This window comes from Myotis brandtii, unplaced genomic scaffold (genome assembly GCF_000412655.1).
Source record: "Myotis brandtii unplaced genomic scaffold, ASM41265v1 scaffold863, whole genome shotgun sequence".
Taxonomy (NCBI): Eukaryota; Metazoa; Chordata; class Mammalia; order Chiroptera; family Vespertilionidae; genus Myotis; species Myotis brandtii.
The window spans coordinates 338,215-365,399 of NW_005371516.1; the positions used below are offsets into that span (position 1 = coordinate 338,215).

Here is a 27,185-nt window from a genome sequence, read left to right on the forward strand (position 1 = left end):
CCCTCCCTTCTACTCTCTCTTAAAAAAAAAAAAAAGAATATCTTGTAACAGTTTCAGAATCTGCTGAATTCAGAATTGAATATGTCTAATCTGACTTAGAATTCACTGATAGTACTACTATTGGTGAAATCATTTATTTTGTTGAACAAGTATGAATTGAGTTTCCACAATGGGCTAATAGTTGGGTGTGGTGGTAGATTGGCATTCTAGTAACATATGCTCTCTTCCCATAGGTCAGGCCTGCCTGTGGGAGTCTGACCCACAAATCCAGGCTCATAAAAAAGGGACAAAGTCTCTAGAATAAAGTTCAAGGCACTTCATCTGTTTAATAATAAACCATCTTTATTTTATAGTAGAGGCCCGATGCACGAAATTCATGTAAGAGTAGGCCTTCCTTCCCCCGGCTGCCGGCACCAGCTTCCCTCTGGCACCCGGGACCCGGGCTTCCCTCCAGCTGCCAGCAGGCACCCGGGACCTGGGACCCAGGCTTCCCTCGCAGGCCCAGCTTCATCTGGAAGGTCATCCGGAAGGTTGTCTGGAAGGACATCCAGTCTAATTAGCATATTATACTTTTATTATTATAGATAGTTAATTATCCTTAGTAACTTTTGAGTTGTCACCTACCCTCATTCCTGGTTAGAGGCATTTGGAATCAATTTGTTGCAGAGATACCTGAGTTTGATTATCCCTTCTGTGTGGAAGTTTCCTACACCCTAAAGGGATACGCCAGTAGGAATCAAGCCCTGGATCCCTAAGTACATTGGAACAAATACCCACATGATCTGTTTTTATATTAACTAACCTTTAATCAGTTAGTATATCGCCCAAAATTACTAAATGGTGATAAGATCTTGGAGTTGCCTTAATGCAGTGGTTCTCAACCTTCCTAATGCCGCGACCCTTTAATACATTTTCTCATGTTGTGGTGACCCCCAATTTCATTGTTACAAATTGAACATTATTAAAGCATAGTGATTAATCACAAAAACAATATATAATTATATATGTGTTTTCCGATGGTCTTAGGCGACCCCTGTGAAAGGGTCGTTCGACCCCCAAAGGGGTCGCGACCCACAGGTTGAGAACCGCTGCTTTAATGACTTTATTTTTGGGTGTGTTAGAGTAAACAAAGAAGGTATCGAGTCACATTTTTCTCTACCATAACATTATAACTTAATTATTTTGTGACCACTTTCTGCATTGACAACACAAAGGAAGCCAGTGTAGTTTCTTCACATTTGTTCGATTAGCCAGGTGTGAAAAGGTAGGCTAGACATCTAAAGCTGTCTCCCAACAAAAGCCAACTGGCCAACACTGAGGTTATGATATAACCTAAATCCTGTATCTTGACTGAGTTTGAGGGAATTCATTTTTTAAATAAATAATCACTATTATTAATATGATATGCCAGTGATGGCGAACCTTTTGAGCTCGGCATGTCAGCATTTTGAAAAACCCTAACTTAACTCTGGTGCGGTGTCACATATAGAAATTTTTTGATATTTGCAACCATAGTAAAACAAAGACTTATATTTTTGACATTATATTTTTTATATATTTAAATGTCATTTAACAAAGAAAAGTCAACCAAAAAAATGAGTTCGCGTGTCACCTCTGACACGCGTGTCATAGGTTCGCCATCACTGTGATATGCCATATACCTTAAAGACATTTACTGTGTTAGGATTTTAGACTATAGTAAATACCCTCTAGACAGGACAATGTAACCTCCTCAACCTAAAGCATGAGATTTTAAAATTATCCATTTAATCACTTTGAAAATTAATGCCATGGCCGGTTTGATTCAGTGGATAGAGCAGTGATTCCCAAAGTGGGCGCTACCGCCCCCTGGTGGGCGCTGCAGCGATCCAGGGGGGCGGTGATGGCCACAGGTGCATTTGTGTTAACTTTTTTTGTATTACCTTTCTATTCTGAGTTCAATAAATAGTTTCATAATTTCAAACTTCAATGTTTCTAATTTACACCTTTCTTTACTATATTTTACGAAAAAGGTGGGAACATTAATACATATATCTTTCTGTTTAATTGCTATTAAAATTTAAAAACAAATAATTTCCAGGGGGCGCTGAGTAATATTTTTTCTGGAAAGGGGGCGGTAGGCCAAATAAGTTTGGGAACCACTGGGATAGAGCATCTGCCTGCAGACTGAAGGGTGCTGGGTTAGATTCCCGTCAAGGGCACATATCTGGGTTTCAGGCTTGATCCCCAGTAGGGGGCGTGCAGGAGGCAGCCAATTAATTCTCTTCATCATTGATGTTTCTATATCTCCCTCTCCCTAACTCTCTGAAATCAATAAAAATATATTAAAATAAAATAAAATACATTATTTTTTTAAAAAGGAAATTGTCAACATTTTAGAGGATGATTTTGATAAGTTGTCTTATATTTAGTGTGTTTTCAGAAAATAATATGGGACATGGTTAGATCTCAGCAATTTGGAATTTACTGAATCTTTGGAAAATGCTTTTGAACCATATATTTTTATGTTGGTGAATGTATATATCATTATTTTCCCACTATTTTTAAAGATATTGGTTATTTGTAGACATTAAATAATAAAATCACATATAAGTATATTGCAACAAAACATCCATAACTATAGAATGTGAATGAATAGTAACGAAAAAGCCCATATTCTCAAAGTTTGGCATCTGGAGTTAACTCCTAGCCATTAATGGAGAATTAGATTTCACAGAGTGGTGAGCTCTGTTTCCTTGTTAACTTGTTTGGTCAGGTGTGCAGCTTTGCCCTACTCCCCATGCTATTTGTAATCTATCACCCCCCGCATTGTCAGTCATGCTGCTTTGGAAAAGCAGTCTACACTTCCTCATTCGTCAGCTGGTCTTCCACCCACGCTCCTGACTTCCCCTCCCACTCTTTCTTTGAAATGTTCTTCCTGCAGAGATGATGCCTTCTGATAAATCCCGTGGACATTTTGATCATTATCCACTTGCAGCAACTAACACACTTGATGACTCCCTTCTGCATCAGCCTCATTCTTCCCACCTTCCCCTCCCTGTCAAGCCACTCTTTCTCATTCTTCTGAATGTGGTCTGCCTACCCCCTCAAGTTGTTTTGCTTGTTTACGTTTGTTTTTTAAAGCCTCCAGTTTAAGTCATTGCCTGTTTATACATGCTTCCTGAGCAAACTTATCTTCACCCAAAGCTTCAGCTACTCACCCACAGGTAAATCTCAAATGTATAGTCTGTGAAGACCTCTGGCCTGAGCCCTGTCAGTATTTCTAACTGCCTCCCGGATGTGTTAGCTTGTGTGCATCATGAGAACCTCAAACATGACTCATCTAAACATGGAACTCATCAACTTCACTCTCTCATTCCAAAACCATTCTCCTAATTGCCCTTTCCACCACTCATTCACACCCTCAACCCCCAAATCCAGGAGTTATCCTGACAACGTCTCCCAAATGCTGCGCGTGCAATCACTATGCCTAGTCTGTGCCACCTCCTAACCGTTTCCTCAGTCCTTCCTGTCCACTTCCTCACCATGATACCCTGTGCATGGCACTTTCCCTCACATGGTCATGCTTTTGCTTTTGTGCACATTGTTCCTTTGCCTAGAATACTCTCCTGTCAGCATCACCTTTCTCTAGCAAGCATCAAATGTCATCTCATCCTTAACTTTTCAATTCAGATATTGCCTTCTTTATAATGTGTTCCCTAACCTCTACCTCTTCTCCTTCCACTGTCCCGTGTCACACCCATGTAGACTTGGGCACACCTTATCTTAACTTTCCTATCACTTGGGGACTTGCTTGTAGTACTTTCCACATTGCTTATCCCAGTGATGGCGCACCTTTTGAGCTCGGTGTGTCAGCATTTTGAAAAACCCTAACTTAACTCTGGTGCCGTGTCACATATAGAAATTTTTTGATATTTGCAACCATAGTAAAACAAAGACTTATATTTTTGATATTTATTTTATATATTTAAATGCCATTTAACAAAGAAAAATCAACCAAAAAAATGAGTTCGCGTGTCACCTTTGACACATGTGTCATAGGTTCGCCATCACTGGCCTATCCATTCACTTATTAACCTCACTCACTTAGTTTCTAGTATATGGCCCAGAACTTAAAACCACTCAACAAGTGTTTCAACAGATAGATAGCTGTCCAACACAAAGTATACAGTCTCATGTAGTTCTATGTACAATGGCGTAATTTTTTTCATCTATAAGTCAACCTAACTATATTGTCAGGATTCAAATTCCAAGGATTACAATAAAACAATCTTGCCTTATTAAGGTGAAGTTTGTTTACTATTAAAGCAATTCAAAGTTATCCCACCCATCTCCTTTCTATCCCTAAGGGTGGAATGCATGTGCAATATTATGACCTGGGGGTCGGGTTGAGAATGGAAGTGTGAGTCTGGTTTGCAGTCTTCAGGCCTCACTTCTCTCTAACTTTCATTATGGCCTAGCCATTTCATTCATTCCCAAGCTTTGGGTTTTGGCCTCTGTCCCAAGACATTTGCTGGAAAATATTCATGGCCTCACTTTGGTCTTCTGATCTGCCCCCATATCCACCACAAGACCCCTTCTAATTCTGTCAGCATCCTGCCTCCCACTCCCAGCTCAGAAGCTCTACCTTGCTTTTCCCATGCCACACTGGGCTTGTGGGGACACTGTATCACATTGCTTTTCCCATGCCACACGGGAATTGTGGGGACACTGTAGCCACATTGCTTCTCCCATGGAACACTGGGCTTGTGGTGACACTGTAGCCACATTGCTTTTCCCATGCCACACGGGAATTGTGGGGACACTTTAGGCACATTGCTTCTCCCATGGAACACGGGAATTGTGGGGACACTATACCCACATTGCTTTTCCCATGGTACACGGGAATTGTGGGGACACTGTATCACATTGCTTCTCCCATGCCACACGGGATTGTGGTGACACTGTAGCCACATTGCTTTTCCCATGGCACACTGGGCTTGTGGGGACACTATAGCCATATTGCTCCAACTAGACACTGCCCACAGTCATTTCTGTTCGTATGCTCAGGATCATGGATGAATATATGACAAATATGCTGAAGGGAAAGTGTACCAAGCTCTTTTCAAAGATTCACTGCACCTGATCAAATTCGCTAGTTATCTTGTAATCTATTGTTCTATTCTTGGGCCTGACAAACTAGTCTTACACCATTTCACAGTCACCTACTCATGGTTTCTACAATACACTCTAGGCCCTAAGGCTAAGACTAGTTCTTGATATGCAAAATTAGCTTTCTAGACTGAAAACTCACTCTTCCCCAAAAATCTTTAACAAAAGCAAGGTTCTTTTCAATGAAAACAATGTTGGCTTTCAGGCTTTAATCTCTGCTATGACTTAAAAATGCTAATTTTAAAACTAAAAAACTGAGCAAAATCTTCTTTGTTCTGGAAAATTCATCCTTACCTCAAAGTAATGCATTCCACTAGATTTGTGAGGGGAGAACCTCGAGGCAACAAGAAAAGATAATGGGAAAGATAAACCTAATATTAAATCTGTAAAATTTATGGTCAATGAGAGTAGGGGCCAATGGCATTTATTGTGTGCTTAGTATATGCTGGGTATGAGTATAAAGTTGAACCCCAGGTAGCCTTTGACAGTCGTAGGTGCTGCCAAATGGTGAGAGGCCACAGACACATACACAAGTCAGAGTATTTCACATTAGAATCATTTGGAAGAGGTTTTAAAAAAGTCTATACCTGTGATTTGATCTTTAGAAATCTGATTTTAAAGTTTTGGGGTGGGACTTTGGTGTAAGTACTTATTAAGCCCCACTTCAATATGGGAAATGTCTGAAGTTGCTGGAACATTAAGGGATTATATGTTTGATGAACCAATGAGTCATTTAAACATAGTTATGTCAACTTATGTGGCTGGCAGAATTGGTTTTTGATAAGCTGATGATAAAATTTCTTTGCTGTGCCAAATACTTTGACTTGTAGAGAGAACAAGATTTCATCTACTCTCACTGTCACTATGAAAAGAACCCTCCAACATTGTTCCCGGTCCCAGTAGGTGCCATCACCACCAGCAACTAAACTAGAATTGTCCAAATCACTTACCCCTTTTCCTGTCCTCCAGTACATGTCCAAAGAGCATGGTTGACCAGTTCTGCAAGGTTTAGCCTACTGAATACCCCGGGATTCTTCTCTTCTCTCCGTCACCACGGCTCTGCCCTAGTTCACATACAGTTGATTCCCTTCTGGTCATCAAGACATCTGTGGCCCTGCATACTCACTCTATTCATCTTCCGTCCTTCAGTCAGAGGCATTTAAAAAACACACATATATGCCATTGATGGGGATTGAGTTGGCTTGGCTTTGAACAATAGAATAGGATATATATTGCTTATCCAAAAACAAAAACCATGTTTTAAAGTTTTTAAATTAAAAAAAAGGTAGATTGAAGACATAGCATAAACCATCATTATATTTTAAGCTATGTTTAGAGAGCTTCCAGCCTAGCAGGATATCAAATGAATTTCTATATTTGTTTAACTAGGTCTAAGGGAAAACTAAACACAGTAAAAAAATAAAGCCAATAGAAACAAGGAAGAGGACAAGGTATGGTCCCCTTTTATAAAATTTTAGATGGATTTAGATTAAGTAACTTAGAAAGGATGAAAGGGTAGCTAGTCTGTGCTGAATTCTTTGCACATGTTATGAGTCACCATCACATTGGCTGTCTGGGGTGTTCGTTAAAGTTAGCTTCTGAAATCTTGCTTCCCTTTAAGGGCATCGCTGAGCATTGTTTTATTTCTGCTCTTATTTCCTGTCCCCCAAATGAAGTTTGGCTGCACTTTGGTGTTTTACTGGTTAACCCTGACTACATAGTTTACAGGAAATTTTAGAAACTTCTAATTTACCCCCAATATGGTTGTTTCTATAAATATCACTCACTTGCTTTTTTTTTTCTTGTTACTAGTGGGCCAAATTAATTGCCAGTAACAGATATTGTCTTTACTCTCTATTTCTTCCTTTTCTAATAACCCAGAGCAATTTTGTTTCCGTTAAAAGTTTGTATATTAAGAGTTAACTACATAGTTCAATAAACTTCTACTAGATAGTGTTCATGGGCTAGATGTACATCAACACATTTTGGCCAGAATTTAAGTGAACTTCATTCTGAATTGAGTGGATATTTCATGTTTACAGGAAGTTTATATGTCACTTATCCAAAGAAATATAACATTTAATGTTGAGTTGTTAAAGTCTTTAGGATCTTAGAAGGTAAATAGTTGCCTCTGAAACCATGTTTGCATTATAGTTTTTCAGGTCTAGTATGCTTAAATCAGGTTTATGAAAAAGGCATTTCTTCTAAATCCCAGCCAAATATTATAAATAAAACAATTTAAGTTGTAATGAAAACATTTTTGTAATAATACAGATCCACCTATCTCATCAGTTTAGATAGTTCTTAGCTCTATGCAGAATTTATTTTTTGCAGCCCACTCCTGGAATTATAAAAAGAAAATTCTTCAAGTACGGTGCCAGTGGAGTACAAAGCTTCCTTGTGCACAGTGGTGAAGTAGTCTTAACCAACTACCTCTAAATAGAGTAGTGTTGAGCGGTACGGTTTATTAATAGTACTACACATGTATTTCAGCACAGTAGAGCTCTGTTAAAATGAAATGTACTAAACACATTATCCACACATAGTGGAATATAAATTACTGAGTTGCTAAAATTGTTTTAGATTTTAAAGCACATTTATAGGTGCTGCTGCCATAATCGAATGAACTGTATTTGCATAAAAATTAATTAGCATTAAATGAAAAGGGTGTTTTAATTAATATGACTATTTAACCAGTTCCGGCTTTTAGCAGTATATAATTAGAATCCATATTTTATTGCATTTCTTGTCAGAATTAACCATTGAAAATTAAGTCTAGTAAATAAGATGTCACATTTATAAAAATAGGAGCACAGAGTAAGGTGTAAGCATAACAGAGAACATTCATTTTTGTGCTCAATAGGAAATGTTCTATAACACTTTTTTTAGTGATTCAGTCATCTTTGAGTTAAAGAGAAAACTTCACTCTTAAAGTTTTATTATTTTTATGGGTATTTCATAGGCCTGTTTTTGCTATTTTAAAGGTCAAAATTATAGTCTCTAAGAAATGATGAGGAATATTTAGTACAACTAAATTTCTCTGTGAATCAATACTGCACATAAAAACTCCCAACCAAAAGTAATAAATACAAAATATTTTGGGATCCATAGGATATTGTAAAATTCAACATTAAATGATAATTATGTTTGTAAAATTATCATTATCTACAATTCACTTTTAAACACATTTCTCAAGCTTCAATAATGCCTTGCAGTTGCTAATAAAATTTTGTATGATTTTATATAATCTCTTTGAAGTAGGGGAGAGGTCATTATATGACTAAGGTAGGGAGGACAAACCTGTGTTAGATGGTTGTATAAACACAAAGCAACTCAGTAATGAAAGTTGCTAGTAAGCCTGAGAAATTTAGAAAGCTAACTTCGGATCTACCTGCTGAATTTCACTGAAGTGTAAATATTAGAAATTTGCTTTCTCAAACCTGCTGAGAAGAAAATCATTTGCAAAATCACATGGAATGAGGTAGCAAAGAAATCAGAGCTAAGAGCCTGTACGTACTCAGGAGAGTAGCTGGCATGGCTGCATTAGATAATTAGATGTTACAGGCTCCCTGTAATTTGTGCTCCGTGCAAGGTGCTCAGGGTACCAGCAGGGGTTCTCAGCCCTGGGTGAATGCTAAAATCACTTGGGGAGGGTTCAAGAAACACACCTGAGATTACCTAAGGGTAGGGCTCAGGTATCTGTATTTTCAAAAATCATCTTCCTTCCTACCCACAGCAATCAGACAACTAAATAAAAAAAAAATAAATGGCACAAATAGAAAAGGAAGAAGTAAAACTGGCATTATTTGCAAATGAAATGATACTATTTAGAGAGAATTCCAAAGATTCCATCCAAAAAACTATTAGAACTGATAAATTGAGTAAAGTAGCAGATACAAAATAAATATTCAGAAATTGGACCCACTTTTATACACTAATAAAAAACTAACAGAGGCTGTCACAGCTGCGTGGCTTGGTTGGAGCATCATCCTATACACCAAAAGGTTGCGGGCTCAGTTCCTAGTCAGGGCACATACCTGGGTTGAGGGTTCAATCCTCGTTGGGGGCTTATAGTTTCTCTCTCTCTCTCTCTCTCTCTCATTTCAGGCAAGCAGTAAACTATTTTTGAATAAAGAAATGACTCTGGACTAGAAATGTCTTATAGCCAGAGAAAAGAGCCAATGCCTTAGAATCATGGGCACTATGTTGTTTTGCTGTTATTAATTTATTAAAAATTGCAAACATAAAGTCACATAGCCAATAAGTGGCCACCAACGTCTGTCTCCTTGACACTTATCACTATGCTAACCCCCTCTCCAAGACTGACTAGATGAAATATGTGTGGAAACTTTTGAAAACCAAATGTAGTACAAATATATTATTAGCACTAATTGTCTGCATGTCAATTTTTCCTCATTTTCCCACTTTCATCTCTCTATCCCCAACGTCTAGCTCATATTAGGCACCTAATAAATGTGACATTTTTTAAAAAAGGAAAAATACACTGACTTAGCTACTATAAAAATTGAAGGCTTTCTTTCTGCATTTATATGATTCTCCCTTTGTATTAAAACTGTGTCTTTTATTTAAAAATCTTTTTCTGCAAACACAGAAACAGAGATTATGTTTCTGTTTCTACTTGATTGGAACTATATTATTCTAGGGCTTTATTTTATCCTTGATGATATACCTTGGATAATTTTCTACGTCAGTATTGAAACATTTTCCTCAATGTTTAACCACTGAAGTCTAGTCTCCAGTATCCATGTAATATATTTATATAGCCATCTTTCCATGGATGGGAAGTTTTGTTTTGTGTGTTTCTTTGTTTTTTTGTATCCCATGTTTGACTGCTATAGAATAGATTCTTAGGAGTGAAATTTTCTGATCCAAAAGCACATATTTTTTGATATGATGCCAAACTGCTCTCAAAAAAAACCTGTGTCAGTTAATATCACCCACATAGTATGTGATAATGCCCATTCCCACGCCCCACCAGGCTGAGAGGTACTATTAAACTTCTCTTCCATATTTTAGTTAAACCACATTCAATGGAGAAAATGATACTTTATTTTTATTTCACACTTGTGTCTGTATAGCTTTTGAACACTGTATCCAAGACTAAAATATATATTTTAATATAAATGTCAGCTAATATAATATACTTAATTTATAGTATATCAAGCTGTTTCTAAATAGATATCAAGTATTTTTTCTGTGTCATAATTTATGTAAGTTTTATCCTATTATTGAACATGCAATGTCTTTCTAATGCCTCACTAATACAATCACATAGCAATGAAAACCTTTGTATATGTGGGTTTTTTTTCTCTTTATGAATAATTTATTAACATAAATTTTAGATAGTGATATTACTGGGCCAAAAGTTTTAACATTTTCATGGCTCTTGATAAGAATTGTTCAATTGCTTTACAAAAGTGTTATATCAGTTTTTATAACCATCAAGAGCATATTACTATAACAGATTCTTGACAATCCTTCTGAAATATAGTACATATATTATTTTAAATTTATGAAATCTATATAAGTTTACTTTCATAAATTGTACTTATGCAAAGAATGGTGAGATATATGTTTATATTTTCCATGTTTAAAAAAATGCTTAATTTGCCCTGGCCGATTTGGCTCAGTGGATAGAGTGTCAGCCTGCAGACTGAAGGGTCCCAGGTTCAATTCTGGTCAAGGGCACATGCCTGGGTTGTGTGCTCAATCCCCAGTAGGGGGCATGCAAGAGGCAGCCAATAAATGATGCCCTCTCATCATTGATGTTTCTATCTCTCTCTCCCTTTCCCTTCCGCTCTGAAATCAATAAAAACCATATTTTTAAAAATAAAATAAAAATGCTTAATTTATAATTCTGAGAGCAACAGAATACAGAATAAGGTATAAATTAAATATATGAAATCATGTATACCTCAACAACAGATCATTTAAAAATCTTTATTATTAAATTACTGGAATAACATTGGTTAATAACATTATATAAATTTCAGATGCACAACTTTATAATAAAACACCTGTGACCTTATATATTTTTAATTTTATTTTTTACTAGGGGCCCAGTGCACGAATTTGTGCACCTTGAAAGGAACTGTGGGCTACGAGGCTGCTGTGGGCACAGGGGCTGGTCTCGGCCCTTCTTGCGCACCCCCGCCCAGCCCCTCCCACGATGGCCCCTGGTCCCCTGTCTACCTGCAGGCCCGCCCTGCCACCACTGCTCCCACATGCTGATGGCACTGGCCCTGCTCACATCTGCTGATGGTGTGGAGTGATTGGGGCTGGTGCCAGCAGCGGGTGTGAGCGGGCGGGCACCGTCAGTGGGTGCAAGTGGCGGCTGCTGCCCCAATTGCCTCTTAGGAGCATGGGGAGGTGTAGAAGCCCTCAAAGGTAATGGGGCCGGCAACTGCCCCTTGCACCCGCTGACAGCACCGAGCGATCAGGGTTAGGGTTAGGGTTCCGGTTGTTCCGCCGTTTGGTCTATTTGCATATTAGCCTTTTATTATATAGGATACTTTTTTGTAGTTAATCACAATGTGTATTACAATAGGTCTGAATGTTCTCCACATGTCACTGAGGTAAAAAGATCTGTCTCTTTCTTTTAGGAAATTTACCAGTGGTGTGGTTCGTCATGCAACAAATATGAGCGCCTGAAGGCCAGCCAGGTGGCCATTGGCATTCGGGACAATGAAAGAAACGGAAGATCTCAACTAATTGTGGTGGAAGAAGGAAATGAGCCATCAGAGCTTATAAAGGTATTGTGACTTAGGTTGTGTTTGCAAGGTTACTACTTTTAAGGCAAGCATGTGGGACAAGGTGTGTGTGTATGTGTATGTGTATGTGTATTAGTTTTAACAGATTCTCTACTACTTAGGATCAGATTAGGTAAGAGGAGATAGAGTTATCCAAGTTATGGCACCGGGAAAGCAGAACATCAAGACTTTTCTCTCACTGTTGACATGACTATCAAAGGAAGCCTTGACCCAATCTCCTGTGATAGTTAAAGATAAATAGATAGGTAATACTTTTGAGTTTGACTATGAAAATATATTTTTGAAGAAAAAATGATATGAGATAATTGTATTGATTATAATTATCAATTATAACTAATTATTTTAATAACCACTAAACACAGATTTTCACATTAATGATGTTTTGGAAATAATTTTGATACAATGAGAAGATGCTCATGGTCTAATGCTAAGAGAAATGGCAGGGTATAAAATTTTATATATGTTATCTTAATATGTAAGCTTCTATTATAGCTATGTAATCACATATACATATATTTAAAAGAAATCTGCTGAAATATTACTAATGATACCAATATTATCTTTGACTTTGTTTGGATATGGCTGCTTGATATTTTCTTCATTTGCCCTTGTATTTTCAAACTTATTATATAATAATTGTATATTCCTTTTTATAATAATTGTATATTCCGTTTATGATCAGAAAAAAAGGCCATCTAAAAAAATAAAATTTGGGAAGGCTTACTTGGATTTCCAATAGTCAGAACGACATTGCTAATAAGTTAGACCTTGAAAGCTATTCAAAACAAATTGATCTTTAATATTCTTTTTGTTCTAGACATCTAATGACCACTTAAGTCTTCTAATTCTCATATTTGGAAGCAAAAATCTATATATAAAATGTATTTTAAATTGATTATAACCTCTTGTTTCAGTAGTTTCAAAGCTATTCTTTGATAGAAATGGACCCAGGAACAGGATTTGTCCTTACAGAGGGTGGTGGAAGCAGTGTTGCATTAACTCTCAGACTAAGCTTTTCCATGGTCATCTTAAGTCCCGAGCAAGTCCTTCAACCTCCCATTGTCTTTGGTTCCTCTTTTGTAAAATGAGGGATTAGACATAGTGGCTTCTATGGTCCCTTTCAGCTTAATACTCAGAGACAACAGAAACCGTATTGTCAGAAAAGCAGGCTGCTTTTTGTGTGCTGTCCAAGTGGTTTAGCTTTCTTATTTACCTCTCCTTTATTTTCCAGTGTCTTTTTGTAAATTCTTGGGGAATTTAACAATGTGTTAAATATTTTGAAATTTCCTATTCATGTAGCATGATACCGGGCACATTGGAGATTTTCATCAGTAGTTGTTATCTAATTGAAATAACATTATGAGAGCCATACGAAAAGAGGTCCCTTTATAAGTTTACCAGTCAAATATTTTTAATAAGTTAAAGAGCTCCAAAAATTTTCCTTTCTTTCTCTCTGTTGTATCATATTTAAATTAGTTTCTTCATTTTACTTTAAGGCAATGGCACTTAGCATGCACCCCAATCCAAAGAATCATAGTGACAAGTAGCGCATGCTGCAAGGTTATATCCTTTCAAGAGCACTATATAGCTACTCTAGCTATTTCTGTCTACTATTTATTGATAGCTTACTATGTGCCAGGCACGGTTCAAGGCAGAATTCATTTGTTGTTTATTTTAATGAATCTTTTGTTTGGATTTCTAGTATTTAATTCAGATACCCATTTTGTTCCTCATCAATTCATCCAGCGGGGGAAGTTGAAATATTATGAAGAACCCTGAGAAGTATACTAACTGTGTAGTTAACCATTTGCTGTAATAAAATAATATTTCAAATAGTCTTTCACTTTGTCACACCAAAGTTCAACATGAAGACTGTGACCTTACTGATAAGATGTCACTTTTACATGATCAGTCCAAATTAACACCACTTGGCAATCATTTCTGAATGAGGTACATTTTCTTTTGGTTTGCAGATGGAGTGAGGTAATAGTGATAGGACCTATAAATAGAATAATCCATGTATGAGACAGATGGACTGTATGAAAGGGTGGATCTTTGCCCCCACACAGTCTATATCTGACTTGATAAACTAACATAAATATCAAACCAGAATGCAGGTTTCTAATCTTTCCATTTATATTGCCCCTCATGCTTGTTATAGTATTAGCGATAATATATAATTTAAAAAATCTAACATTAAGACTATATTTTCTTTCTGCAATTGAGATCACTTTCTTCTTATCCCTTGTGCTAAGAATTAGCCAAAACTCAGATATCAAAGGGCCAGATCTCTACAATTCAGTGATTCACAATTCTTTGACATTCACTATGTAGGTTAGTTTTTACAACACGTAATAATAATTAACAGTGATATTAATTTTATATCACTTTACATGTACATCTTGTGCTAAGAAGGAGCCTAGCCCTGATATTAAAAGTTGACTCTTCAAGAGTCAACAACTCACAATTCCTTAGTATCGGTTTTGTAATTAATATTTGTTTACTATCAGGAGGAAATGTGTTCACATGTTGGAAAGAACTCTCTAAATCAAGGCCATCTGCATGGTGCTTCTAAGTCCTGTGTTTTTTTTTCAGAGCAAAGAATCACACTGTTGTGGAACTGGGTTATATTGATAGTACTTGGGCAAATGAAAAAGTGGTATTATGTTTGTAAGGGTATCCGGTGCATCACAATTTTCAGTTACATTGTTTTGGAGATAGATATAGATATAGATATAGATATAGATATAGATATAGATATAGATATAGATATAGATATAGATATAGATATAGATATAGATATAGATATAGATATAGATATAGATATAGATATAGATATAGATATAGATATAGATATAGATATAGATATAGATATAGATAGATATAGATATAGATGGATATAGATATAAAGATACAGATAATTGTGAGTGAAATTGATTGTTATACCATTTTAAATGTGGGAACAAGGTCAGAGAGTCTCTTAGTGGTGGGTCCACCCAGCGCAGATTGCCTAAGCCTACCAAATGAAGGGATTGTCAGAAAGAGGAGGGGAGATGCTCATTGTAAAGCATAGAAATTAGGAATCCCAAAGGCAAATGGCAGAAGTGTCCATTCCAACACTGACCAGGTAGAAATGTTCAAATGGGCATGAGGTCTTACAGAAAAAGGTCTAATGAGCCCCAGAAAAGGTAAATGGCCTAAAATCTTTACCTGAGATTTGCTGCGGGGCAGCTCTCAGACCACCAAAGACCATGGAAATTGTCCAGGCGAGAAGGTCCTTGAGAAGCTACGTGGACATCAGAAATGCTTGGCAGACCTGTCCTGTTGGTTAAGATGAACCAGGTTAAAACAAAGCTGATACCACCGAACACTTGAATTTATCACTGAACCAGGGCCGGAGGGCTTTAAAAAAACACAGTGCTGCCCTAACTGGTTTGGCTCAGTGGATAGATCATTGGCCTGTGGACTGAAGGGTCCAGGGTTTGATTCTGGTCAAGGGCACATGCCAGGGTTGTGGGCTTGATTCCTAGTAGGGGGCGTGCAAGAGGCAGCCTGTCAATGATTCTCTCTCATCATTGATGTTTCTGTCTCTCTCCCTCTTCCTTCCTCTCTGAAATCAATAAAAATATATTTTAAAAAATAAAAATAAAAAATAAAAAGCAAATGCTGAGTTTCTATCCGAATCTCAGGCTCAGGTCCAGACTTTTGTAGGCTTTACTCCCCAGATGGCTCCAATGGGCAACCAGTGAGAACAACTGTTCTGGCTAAATTTGTTGGCATTCTGGCTTATGTATTTTAATAACTTGTGAGCTAGCTATCGATGTTATAATAACGTGTAAGTTACCTTTCCATATGAGAGTAACTTGTGAATTAGCTTCCCATATAATAATAATTTATGAGTTAACTTTAGTGTGAGTTGTACCCTCTAAATCCAATCTCAAATATGTTGATGTTACTATAACACTGAGCTGGCTAAGTGAGGTCGCAGCTCTCCTGAGAATCACCTGTGCTTTTATTTCCCTGTTAGTTTAACAAATATTTAATCTTCCCTACTAGCAAATATTTACTTGTCTTAACACAAGTAAAAACACCTTAACAACAAGACTATTCTTCCCGTTTACAATTTATTTCTATTTACCATATGCTTGCAAACTATTGATTTTTTTTTTCATTTAGGGAAAGGAAATAAGACATAAGAATTACTGAGTAATTAAAATGTTAGCTCACAGAACCTGAGAACTTACTTTGTTTTCAGTGAAAAATAGAAGCAGAAGGCACACTAAAACGATGAAGATAAGAAGAAGGTGATGTCTCATTTTCCATAGAGAGCAGTGGAGGCTGGGGGCTTGTACAGGGATGAAATGACATGTGACTGAAGCTCTTGCTACAATGTGTGACTCAGTAGACATTTAGTAAGTGGTAACTATGACTGTGCGGCTTGTAATTAGCTGAACCAACCAAAGAATTTATTGCTCAGTCATGCTTCGGCCACACCCAGTCAGCCCAGGCAGAAGTTACACGCGGTGTTAGGTGAGGCCCCGGGGAAGGAAAGTTCAAGGCTCCCTTAAGGAACACCGAGAACATCAGCCTGGTTGGAGATGGTGTTTGGTAGAGACGCTGAGAAGCAAGGCAGGGTGGTAACATCCAGCTCTGGGAGGGCTTCGGAAGCCAGACGTAGGAGTTATGCTCTGTCAGGAAGCATTCGATTCAGAATGATCCAGAGTACAGATTCCTCGGCTTCACCCCTGCCTGTTACTTAGTTGCTGGCTGTTGAGAATCTGTATATTATCAGGTTACCCAGATGTTGCTTGAACACTGAACTTGAAGGCCACTGTTCGAGATATAAATCTTTATTTAGAAGTCCTAGTCTTGAAATATAGGAGTAAAGTGAAATAAAAGGCCAGTGTCCAGAATAGATGGAAAGACGAGGGGAGACCGAGGCAGGCGGGAGTTGACAGCAGTAGGTATAACCCATGACACGGGCGATGAGGGACTTCACTAGGGTGGGAATTAAGGAATCAGTGACTCTAAACATTATCATAAAAAAGCGGAATTTAACGATAAGTGGGCAGAAGATTCAAAGTGGAGGCAGCAAGTAGTCATAACTGACCACGTGATTTTCAGTTCGGGTGGATGGGAGACTGGAGAGTCGCTGGCACCAATGGTGAGCTGAGAATGGTGTCTTGTGGAAGGGTCAGTTCAGTTCATGTTAGAAGGTGGTGATACTTTTAAGTGGAAACTTACAGAATATCATTAACGGAAAGGAGGGCTCCACATTTGAGTGACAGGTCTTGGCTAGAACAATAGGTGAAATTTTTATGGAACATCCTCAGATAAGGCTTCTCTGTTTCCTTTCCTCTTCAAATTGTCAAAATATGTTCTTTCCCTCACAAAGGATTGCATGAGTCAAATACTGGTCACTTGAGAAACCTTAAATGAGTGTTTTAAATTTCGGCTTTACCCAATCTGCAGAGAAAAAAAGGAAAGCTGTATTTGCAACTTATTTCAAAGATCACAGTGTATGGGGTAGTTGATGAAATGGGCACATTTAATTTTCCTCTTTCTAGGCAGGACCCTTAAGGGCTGGGCAATGTGGTGGAAACTCATTTGTGTTCCCCACTGAGGTGTTTGGTTGAACAGACTCTTCCTTAGGGTTACCTAACAATATCCCCCTACCCATGGAGTTACTAGTAAACCTGTTTCTGGTAAATCCATTGGGTTCAATTCCCAACTAAGCCAGAGTCCTTTGAGAGGCTAATTAAGATCCCCGGCTGATATGGGAATTGCTGCCTGAAAATGAAAAGCTAGGGAATGCCTCAAGTCTCAGAGTCACTTGGCCCCCTGAGAGACTTACTGGTATTAGCTATGTCCTTAACACAGACTATTGATTCCAAATTCTCCTGTCTTGGTTAGAGCAGAGTTACAAAAAGGTACACGAGGAGACCTGTCACTGCTCTTCAAAGATATACATACTTCTACCAAAGTAAAACTTTTAATTGCAAGTGCTTTAATTTTTGGCTTAATCTTACTTTTAGCAAAAAAGAAAAACTATACTATAATAATTTAGTATGTATAATAATTAAAGTATTTTATTTTTTTAAAATATGTATATTTTTATTGATTTCAGAGAGGAAGGGAGAGGGAGAGAGAGTGTCTCATCAATCGGCTGTCTCCTGCACACCCCATGCTGGGGATCAAGCCTGCAACACAGGCATGAACCTTGACCAGGAATCTAACTGTGACCTCCTGGTTCCTGGGTTGATACTCAACCACTGAGCCACACCAGTTAGGCTAAATTATTTTATTGGTCATTGTATAAGCAAAAATATGGGCTTGTTCCCAAAGGAAATAAATTCTTTAATGCATTTCTAAACTCGAGTCTGTGCCTGTACTCCTGCAAGGATTAGGGTTTGTATACATTTTTATTGTCGATTGCCATTCAGCAGTTTGTATTTCACACAATATATTGTAAGAAATATTGAATATAAAATACAATGAATTTCATACCTTTTGTGCATGTTCTAAACTTAAATTTATATCAATATTGTTATAAAAATCACATTGTTTAGAATAAATTTACATTTTATTCTTGTCCTTAATATTCTATGATATTTGTATAAATAAATTAATCAGGATTTCTTATAGAGATATTTTTTGTGTGTGATTTGAGTGTACAGAAATTCAAAGCAGATTCAAGTATACTTTTTATGAAATGGGTTGCTTGAACTTTTGGATTGAATCATATATGCAACAATAAATAAATATATTAATTTGACAACTAAATTATTAAGCATCTACTATGCCCCAGGCACTTTTGTAAGTGCCAAGGATAGATTAGAAAACAAAGCATGATATGGTCATCAAGAACTTGCACTTTATGTAGCTAATAATATGTCAATAATGATAATAGTATCTTACCTCAAATAGTAATTTTGAACCAAGTTTTTGTAATAATAAATTAATTAAACCTATAGATTGCTTTTTCAAGAAGCAGAAGTCACAGAAGTAATTCTGTTGCAGAACTGAACTTAGAACTCATATTTTAATTAATTTTTAAAAAATCTTTATTGTTGTAAGTATTACAGATGTTTTTTTCCCATTGACCCCTCCGACCCTAGGCCTTCACCATACTATTGTCTGTGTCCATGGGTTATGCATATATGCATACATGTTCTTTGGTTAATCTCTTCCCACCTGTCCACCACCCCTGCCTTCCCTCTGAGATTCAGCAGTCTGTTCCATGCTTCTATTCCTGCTAATTTTTAATAATATGGACACCTCAGCTTATAAATTTGGGATTTTATTTTCTTGGAAGTTCCCATCACTAGCAAACTTAGTGTTTGTTTACTTAATGCAATTGATTGATTTGACCCATGGGAAAAGGCCAGTGTAGTATGATTGCTGAGAAATGTTTGAGCCTGGTCATTTTAATTGCACATATTTTATAATCTATGTCTTTAGAAATGCTACATGTTTTCTTTTCTTTTTTTTTTTAATTCTGCATTCTTTAATGAGAGGTCTTTATCTTATATCTGTTTACTTTTTTCCAGGTTTTAGGAAATAAGCCAGTGCTTAGCCATGGAGATGATGACGATGACACCATAGCAGACATAACTAACAGGAAAATGGCTAAACTCTATATGGTGGGTTCACTTTTAGAGTTCTGGGTTTTTTGTTTTTTGTTAATCTTCACCCAAGGATATTGATTTTCTAGAGAGAGTGGAAGGGAAGGGAAAGACAAAGAGAGAATCATCAACATGAGAAGGGCGGGGATTGAGCCTACAACTAAGGGACATGCCCTTGACTGGAATTGAACCCAAGATCCTTCAGTTCTCAGGGCAATGCTCTAACCACTGAGCATCGGCCAGGGCGAGTTCTGTTGTTTTTACTGGACTGGATGGGGGGGGACGGACACTTTGCTAAACTGATATTCAAAGAGAAATGTGTAGATAAAATCCATTGTTTGTGCTAGTTAGTATATTCATTAAAATTTCATTACTTATTTTATTAAAAACAAATAAGGGAACTCATTGCTCTAAAAATAAAAATTTGCAGTTACTGTACTAGTTTGCAGCAATGTGTTTTGATATATTACATTTAACAAAATGTATCCTCCATGGAGTAAAAATATTATGTAAGCTTTCTCATATAAACTCTGGATAAGCTATAAAATCTTCACTTTATTTTAAATATCCTGTTTAGCCATAGTGAAGGCTTTCCTTGTTACAGGAGAGCAAAGCTCTCAAATCAAGCAGCTGGAAGGAAGCAGGGCGAAAACCAGACCTGTCCTGGGGATTAGCAGACCCAGTTCCAAGTCACATCTGTGGTGCATGATGGGCTGGGTGACCTTGGGCAAGACATGACCATTCTGGGTCTTCGTTTTCTTATCTGGATAAAAGGAGAGAGAGAGATTAGGTTAGAAGATTACTCAGTTCCTTCGAACTCTATAATCTTATGATTTTATTGCTGATGAAGGTAACAAAAGCCACATGACATACCAGTTGAGGAGACTGTTCAAATGGGATCACTCACATGTTCCCTCCCCTTATAACTCCTTAAGCACATGATTGGGAGCAGATTGTCATCTCCTTACAGAATTGAATAGTTTTCTCATCTGTTAGAGGAAGGAGTTACATTTGTTGCTCTTTAAGTGACTTTCTAGCCCAGAACCACTGATTTTTAAGTGAAGATCAAAATACTAACTTGTGCATCACAACTTCCTTTTTGTAAAGGGGAAGTGGATTGCTTTCTCTCTTGATGGCAAAGGGAAATGTTGTTACCTCTTCTAAGCACACTGATAATTTTAATATAAGTCACACAGAAATATCTAAAGACTTCGTGGCTGCTTATTTTCAACAGCTGAACAAATATCTTTTATTTCGCATCATCAGATAAAATGATTCTCCCTCTTGGACAGCATTGTGGACTAAAGAAATATTTTACAATGTGAACATGTTAATCCTGCATCATGCCTCCCTCTAGTGGATTTATCATGTATTGCATACATCTAAAATATAAAGTCCACTTGAAAATGCAGTACTTTAATTTGGGATTGCTGAGTAAAGTGGGGCAGTAGAGTCAGCCAAGGGCGGTTTTTAAACATGCAGAATTTAAGCCCCATCATGGTGCTGCAAAACTCTGCCACTGAGCTAGGGAGGGACCTGGAATCTGTATTTTTATCAAGTACCCAGGTGATTGTAGCCTACACGCTGACCTTTGAAAACCAGTGACTTCTAATCTGAGCATGAATATCACTTTCAATTTTGTAAGTCCACCTTCAACTTAAAAAATGTTGTGTAGTCAATTTTCAAACTTCAGGAATCTAGATTAATAATTAATTTGTGTCAGAGGAAATTTACTTTGATAACTAATACAAAGTATACTTAAATTACAGTGCCAATATTGAGGGAAAAAATCTATAAGGATCTTTATTGTTCAGGTTACATTTGTTCCTCTTTTTTTCCCCCCCATAACTCCCCTCCTCCCACTTGGTGCACCCCCTAGTGGTCTTTGTGCGCAGACTTGTTCTAGTTAAGCCTTGATTGTTGTAGTTAAAACTAGAGGGATTTGACCACCAGGCCGACTGTACAGTGCCAATATTGAGGGAAAAAATCTATAAGGATAAACTGTAATGAAGCAATGCCTTCCTTAAAACAATCCCTGGCATTTGGTAGGCACTCAGAAAATGTTAGCTGATTAAATATTTAAGCTTCAGCTTTTTGTATGTGCACAATGACTGTAAGATTATTATCTATCTGAAAAGATTGCTGTAAAAATTCAGAAATAATCATGTTAAATTCATAGCATGGTGCCTAGTATATGAAAATCTCAACAAGCCATAGCCATTATTATTATCACCATTATTTTTTGATGTTTCAGATACAGTGTCAAAACTTAACTTTTTATGAATAGTTCTTTTATCCCAAAGAACTTTTTAAAAAGTCTTTGAGGGTATAATTGGGCTCACAGATCTTATTTGTTTGTTTTCTTTAAAACAATTTCTTTCATCAAAGTATTGTCGTTTTCATTGCATAATTTTCTCATTTCCTTGGTTAAATCTATTCCTAGCTATTTTATTGTTTTTAATACTATAGTGGATAAAATGATTTTCTTTAGATAAAAAACAAACAAAAAACCCAGCTTGGTTGAGGTATACTTTACATACCATAAAGTTCACCCATTTAAAGTGTACCATTCGGTGATTTTGTTACATTTGCAGAGTCATGCAATTATTGCCATAATCTAATGTTGGAACATTTTTATCATCCCCAAATGAGATCATAGTTTTTCTGTTAGGTTTCAGATGCCAGTGGGTCCATGAGGGTGACCCTGGTGGCAGAGGAAAACCCCTTCTCCATGGCCATGCTGCTTTCTGAGGAGTGCTTTATTTTGGACCATGGCGCTGCAAAAAAGATTTTCGTATGGAAAGGTGAGAGAGGCCATTGACTTTGTTGCTGCACTTCAGATTTATAGATATTTCTTAATTAGTGTAAAGAATTAAAAACAACACCCTACCTTTCTGATCTATAAATAGCTCCATTAGTGTAAAGAAAGCATCTTTTCTGATTTAAAAAAACAACACCCTACCTTTCTGATCTATAAATAGCTCATATAAATTGCAGACATCAAAGCCACATTTTCTTCTATTATCATCATTTGTCAGGGATGGTGGTGGTAAAAAGGCACTCGGACAATATAAACAGAATCTCTTTTTATGTGTAGTGTTCATTACTACATTGTTAAATATATTGAATGTATTAAAATTCTTGCCATTTTCTCAGTGTCATATTTAAATTAACTAATTGTGTTTACTTTGTGCACAAGCATTACTTGATCATATAATATCTTCCCTCACTAAAATTCTGTCTTTCTTTAATTTATCTTGTAATTTAGGTAAAGATGCTAATCCCCGGGAAAGAAAGGCTGCAATGAAGACAGCTGAACTATTCCTAGATCAAATGAACTATTCCACCAAAACCCAAGTATGTATAGAAATGAACTGGCTAGAAAAAAATTTAAACATGGGAGCTCATGACAACTCCACAAAACTCATGAAAGAATTTGATTTACAGTAATATATAGGTGTGAAGTCATTCTTCCCTTGTGTGCAATGGTGTGTCATATGTCCCTAGACTCTATTTGTGTGGAGGATGGAATTTTGCAGAAACTGGAGAAAACACTCCCATGAAGCTGTGTAGTGAAAATAATAGTTCATCTATTTCCTCCACAGTCTTCAAGTCAAAACAGTCAACCACAGTTGAATTAACTGAGAGCGCTTATCAGTTATTCCCTAGAATAAGCTGTGCAAATGTGGACTAATAGGTGGTTTCATCAACATCAGCTTAGACACTTCTTATTCTTCCTTTCTGAATCTCTCAGACTCGTCTTTTCTCTTCTATTTTTAAATCCTCGCCTGAGGACATGTTTATTGATTTTTTTTAGAGAGAGAGAAAGGAACCTCTATGTGAGAGAGAAACATCGATTGGTTGCCTCCTATGCACACCCTGATTGAACCCACAACCTAGGCATGGGTTTTTTTTCTGACCAGGAATCAAACCCACAACCTTTTGGTGTACAGGACAATGCTCCAACTGAGTCCTGGCATTAGTATATTCATGAGATCATTTCTTCTGGGTCACAGACTGCTGTGACCTTAATGTAGAAAAAAAACGTATTTGACTGCCATGATAACATAGGGAAGAACTTTATTCTTACTGTAGATATCCAGACTCAGTGGCAATAACTTCAATTATGAGGAAAAAAGGTTGGATTGTTTTAGTTTTATATTTACTAGAGGCCTGGTGCATGGATTTGTGCACCGGTGGGGTCCCTTGGCCTGGCCTGCAGACATCCTCGGGTTGGGGCCACAATCCAGGGGTCCTGGATTGTGAGAGGGGGCAGGCCAGGCCGAGGGACCCCACCGGTGCACTATTTGGGCCAGGGAGGGACCACAGGAGGGCTCCAGGGTGTGTCTGGCCCGTCTCTCCCAGTCCCGATCAGCTGGACCCCAGCAGCAAACTAACCTACCAGTTGGAGCGCCTGTCCCCTGGTGGTCAATGCGCGTCATAGTGACTGGTCGAACAGTTGAATGAACGGTCAGGCACTTAGCATATTAGGCTTTTATTATATAGAATAACCTCCCCTTTTGCAGTCATTCAAGGATCCCAGCTCCTACGTTTGCTTCTGTCATCACCAAAACCAGGACAATCTTTTCATTTCCTTACTTTCTTCTTCACTACTAAATTAATGTTTTCCTTCAGTCTCTCATTTTTTATTATTATTTTAAATTTCAGATTCAAGTTCTTCCAGAAGGAGGTGAAACACCAATATTCAAACAGTTCTTTAAGGACTGGAGAGATAAAGATCAGAGTGACGGCTTCGGGAAAGTGTATGTCACAGAGAAAGTGGCCCAAGTAAAACAAATTCCATTTGATGCCTCAAAGTTACACAGTTCTCCACAAATGGCCGCCCAGCACAATATGGTGGATGATGGCTCTGGCAACGTGCAGGTACTTACCTTCTGTTTGTGGGTTTGTTTGTTTATATCATCAAGCCCATTTATGCCAGGATCTGTGGAAATAGAACTTCAGGGAAATAAACACTTGGTAAAATGTGAATTTTACTTATGAATAAAGATGGTCCAAGACTGGAAATTAAACTGGGAACTGGAAGCTAGAAGAGATGTTATCTGACCTTCAGTTCCATTTTATAAAGCAGATGTTGGGATTCCAAGAAGTCAGGTGATTTGTGCAAGATCACATAAATGTCATCTTAGATCCGATATGGAACCCTGTCTTGTTTCTTGAATCAGAACTGCTCCGGCTCTCAGAACTGGGGTTGTCTGCAGAGGGGGTGTTGCCCTGAATGTACCAACACCTATCAGTTTGTCCTTCCCTCGCACATTAGAGGCATTCACAAAAACAAATTGGACATGTGTTATGTGATGAAATCAGATATTTTTAGAGCATTCGAATCAGTTCATTAATGATTCCTTGATTCTTTTTACAAAAATGCTAAAAAAAAATCCTATTAATTTTCCTAACTGAAATCTCTTCACACTCAGTCCACTATTGAGTCATCTAACTTCATGACAACTGGGTGATGTCTTACCTCCTTGAAGGCATGAATTGAATATTTTCTCTCTATATCCTTAGGACTTACCACAGTGCTTGAACCAAAGTAGATAGTAAAGAGATTTAGGAAGTTGCTTTTCTTCCTTTCAAAGATGTGAATCGGAATCTACGCCGCCGTACAGCGTTGTGGGAACTACAGAGGGAGCAGTACCCCTCATGACTGTTGTCAGAGGGCTCACAGCTTCTGGGTCTGGCTCTATCTCCTGCTCAGACGCTCTTTTCTGGAGCTGAGCACAGCCATGTAACCCTGTGGCAGATGTGTCCTGGATACTGCCCCATGTCAGAACACAGCATCTCTGAGATGTCCTGCCAAGCCACCCAGGGCTCCTGAAACCCAGCTCCCTCCAGGCCCTTGGGTTAGCCAGGCCTTGCTGCCGTTTCTCTGCTCACCGGATGGTGTGGGAAGGCTTCTATATGAAAGCACATCTCTTCACCCGCTCGTCTCCAAATTCCTATCCTGCCCCTTTATAATACAATAACTTTTAAAATAAAAAATACTAACTTTTATTATTAAAAGTTATTTAGGAATAGATCTAGACCAACTTAAAAAAAAAAAAAACTTCTGAGAAGTATTATTAGATCAAGAAAATGCTAATTTGGGTACACGTATTCCATCCCTTTCAGATTTGGCGTGTGGAAAGCAGCGGTAGGATCGAAATTAACCAAAATTCATATGGTGAATTCTACGGTGGTGACTGCTACATTATACTCTACACGTATCCCAGAGGACAGATTATCTACACATGGTAACTTTCCCTCTGTTATAAAATCTCAAGTTTCATAGAGGCCAGATATTGCTCCCAAGTTAAATTTCATGAAATTCTATGCAATATAGGATAGAATTGTCCTATAGTTATCCTAGTGAGATTTCTATTGCTTGTAGTATGTCCTTTCAATATGATTTTGACTATATTTTGTAGCTTTTGCCCACAAGCAGGGGGGATTAGATAACAATCATTCTCTCTAATCTAGGAAAAAGGTTTTGATATGCAAAGGGGAGTGTTCTCCTAGTGGATATGTAGCTGAGTATCTCATCTCCTGGGCTCAGACATTTGGTGCTATGCTCACAGAATATTCATGGAACAATGAAGTGCCTCTGATATCCAGCCTCGTAGGATTGGCTCATGTTCTCCTACTCAGATGGAGAATTTTCATTATGGGATATGGTTTCCCAAAATAGGCAGCTCCAACTTAAAGTCAGACAGGCCCGATTACTGACCTAAGTTATAAGGAGCTAAGCCCCCGTTTCGTTACCTGGACCCAATTACTGACCTAAGTTATAAGGAGCTAAGCCCCCGTTTCGTTACCTGCACGATGGAGATAAGGATCCCTGCCACATGCAGTTCTAGACAGTACACAGGACGAGTCATGGCTCCACGGTAGCACTTGCAGAAAAACGGTGGCTTCCACAGCCATGTCATGTGAAACCATAATAACTCAAGTCTCTACTCGAAATGCCTCTGTTAGAAGGTTTTAAAACTTAAATACAAGCTAATTTATTTTGCTTGGGTTCCCTCCAGGCAAGGAGCCAATGCCACGAGAGATGAGCTGACGACATCTGCATTCCTGACTGTTCAGTTGGACAGATCCCTGGGAGGACGTGCTGTGCAGGTTGGAATATTTTTACGATGTTCAAGTTCTACTAGCCCCCACTTAAACTAGCCCCCAATGTCTAGTTTAAGCCCCCAACCCCACTTGGGATGGGAACTTGACCTTTTCTATATATTACCTTTTTTTTTTTTTTTTTGGAATTCAAATACCTCTACTCTTGTGCCATAGTAATTCTCTCAGACTCGGGAAGAGAGAAAGGAAACAAAATTAAAAAAACAACAAAAACCCAAACATACTATTAATAGACTTAAGAGCCTGAAAGGATCCTTCCTTTAGAATCACATCATATGTCAATGTCAGTCACTTGACATTAAAACTGTGCTGAGTTACCATGCCCAGCTGTTGTTAAACAGATGTGATAAGGTAGATTATTCCCCCACCCCCATCCATGCAAAGATGTCAACATCTTAATCTCCTGGACCTGTGAACATGCTATGTTATAAGGCAAAGGGGAATTAAGAATAGAGATAGAATTAAGGTTGCAAAGTAGCATTTCTTA

The 27,185-nt window shown here is 37.8% G+C and overlaps 1 protein-coding gene across 1 annotated transcript in view; it reads left to right on the forward strand.

The window, feature by feature from the left end:
* SCIN (scinderin) overlaps positions 1–27,185 on the forward strand; it is a 54,550-nt gene that overhangs the window by 12,370 nt on the left and 14,995 nt on the right. Inside the window, exons 4-10 of the mRNA XM_005884838.2 lie at positions 11,775–11,924; positions 19,493–19,585; positions 22,239–22,371; positions 22,836–22,924; positions 24,236–24,451; positions 25,700–25,821; positions 26,596–26,686. Coding sequence (XP_005884900.1) covers positions 11,775–11,924; positions 19,493–19,585; positions 22,239–22,371; positions 22,836–22,924; positions 24,236–24,451; positions 25,700–25,821; positions 26,596–26,686 — 894 coding nt within the window. The remainder of the gene's footprint in view (positions 1–11,774; positions 11,925–19,492; positions 19,586–22,238; positions 22,372–22,835; positions 22,925–24,235; positions 24,452–25,699; positions 25,822–26,595; positions 26,687–27,185) is intronic.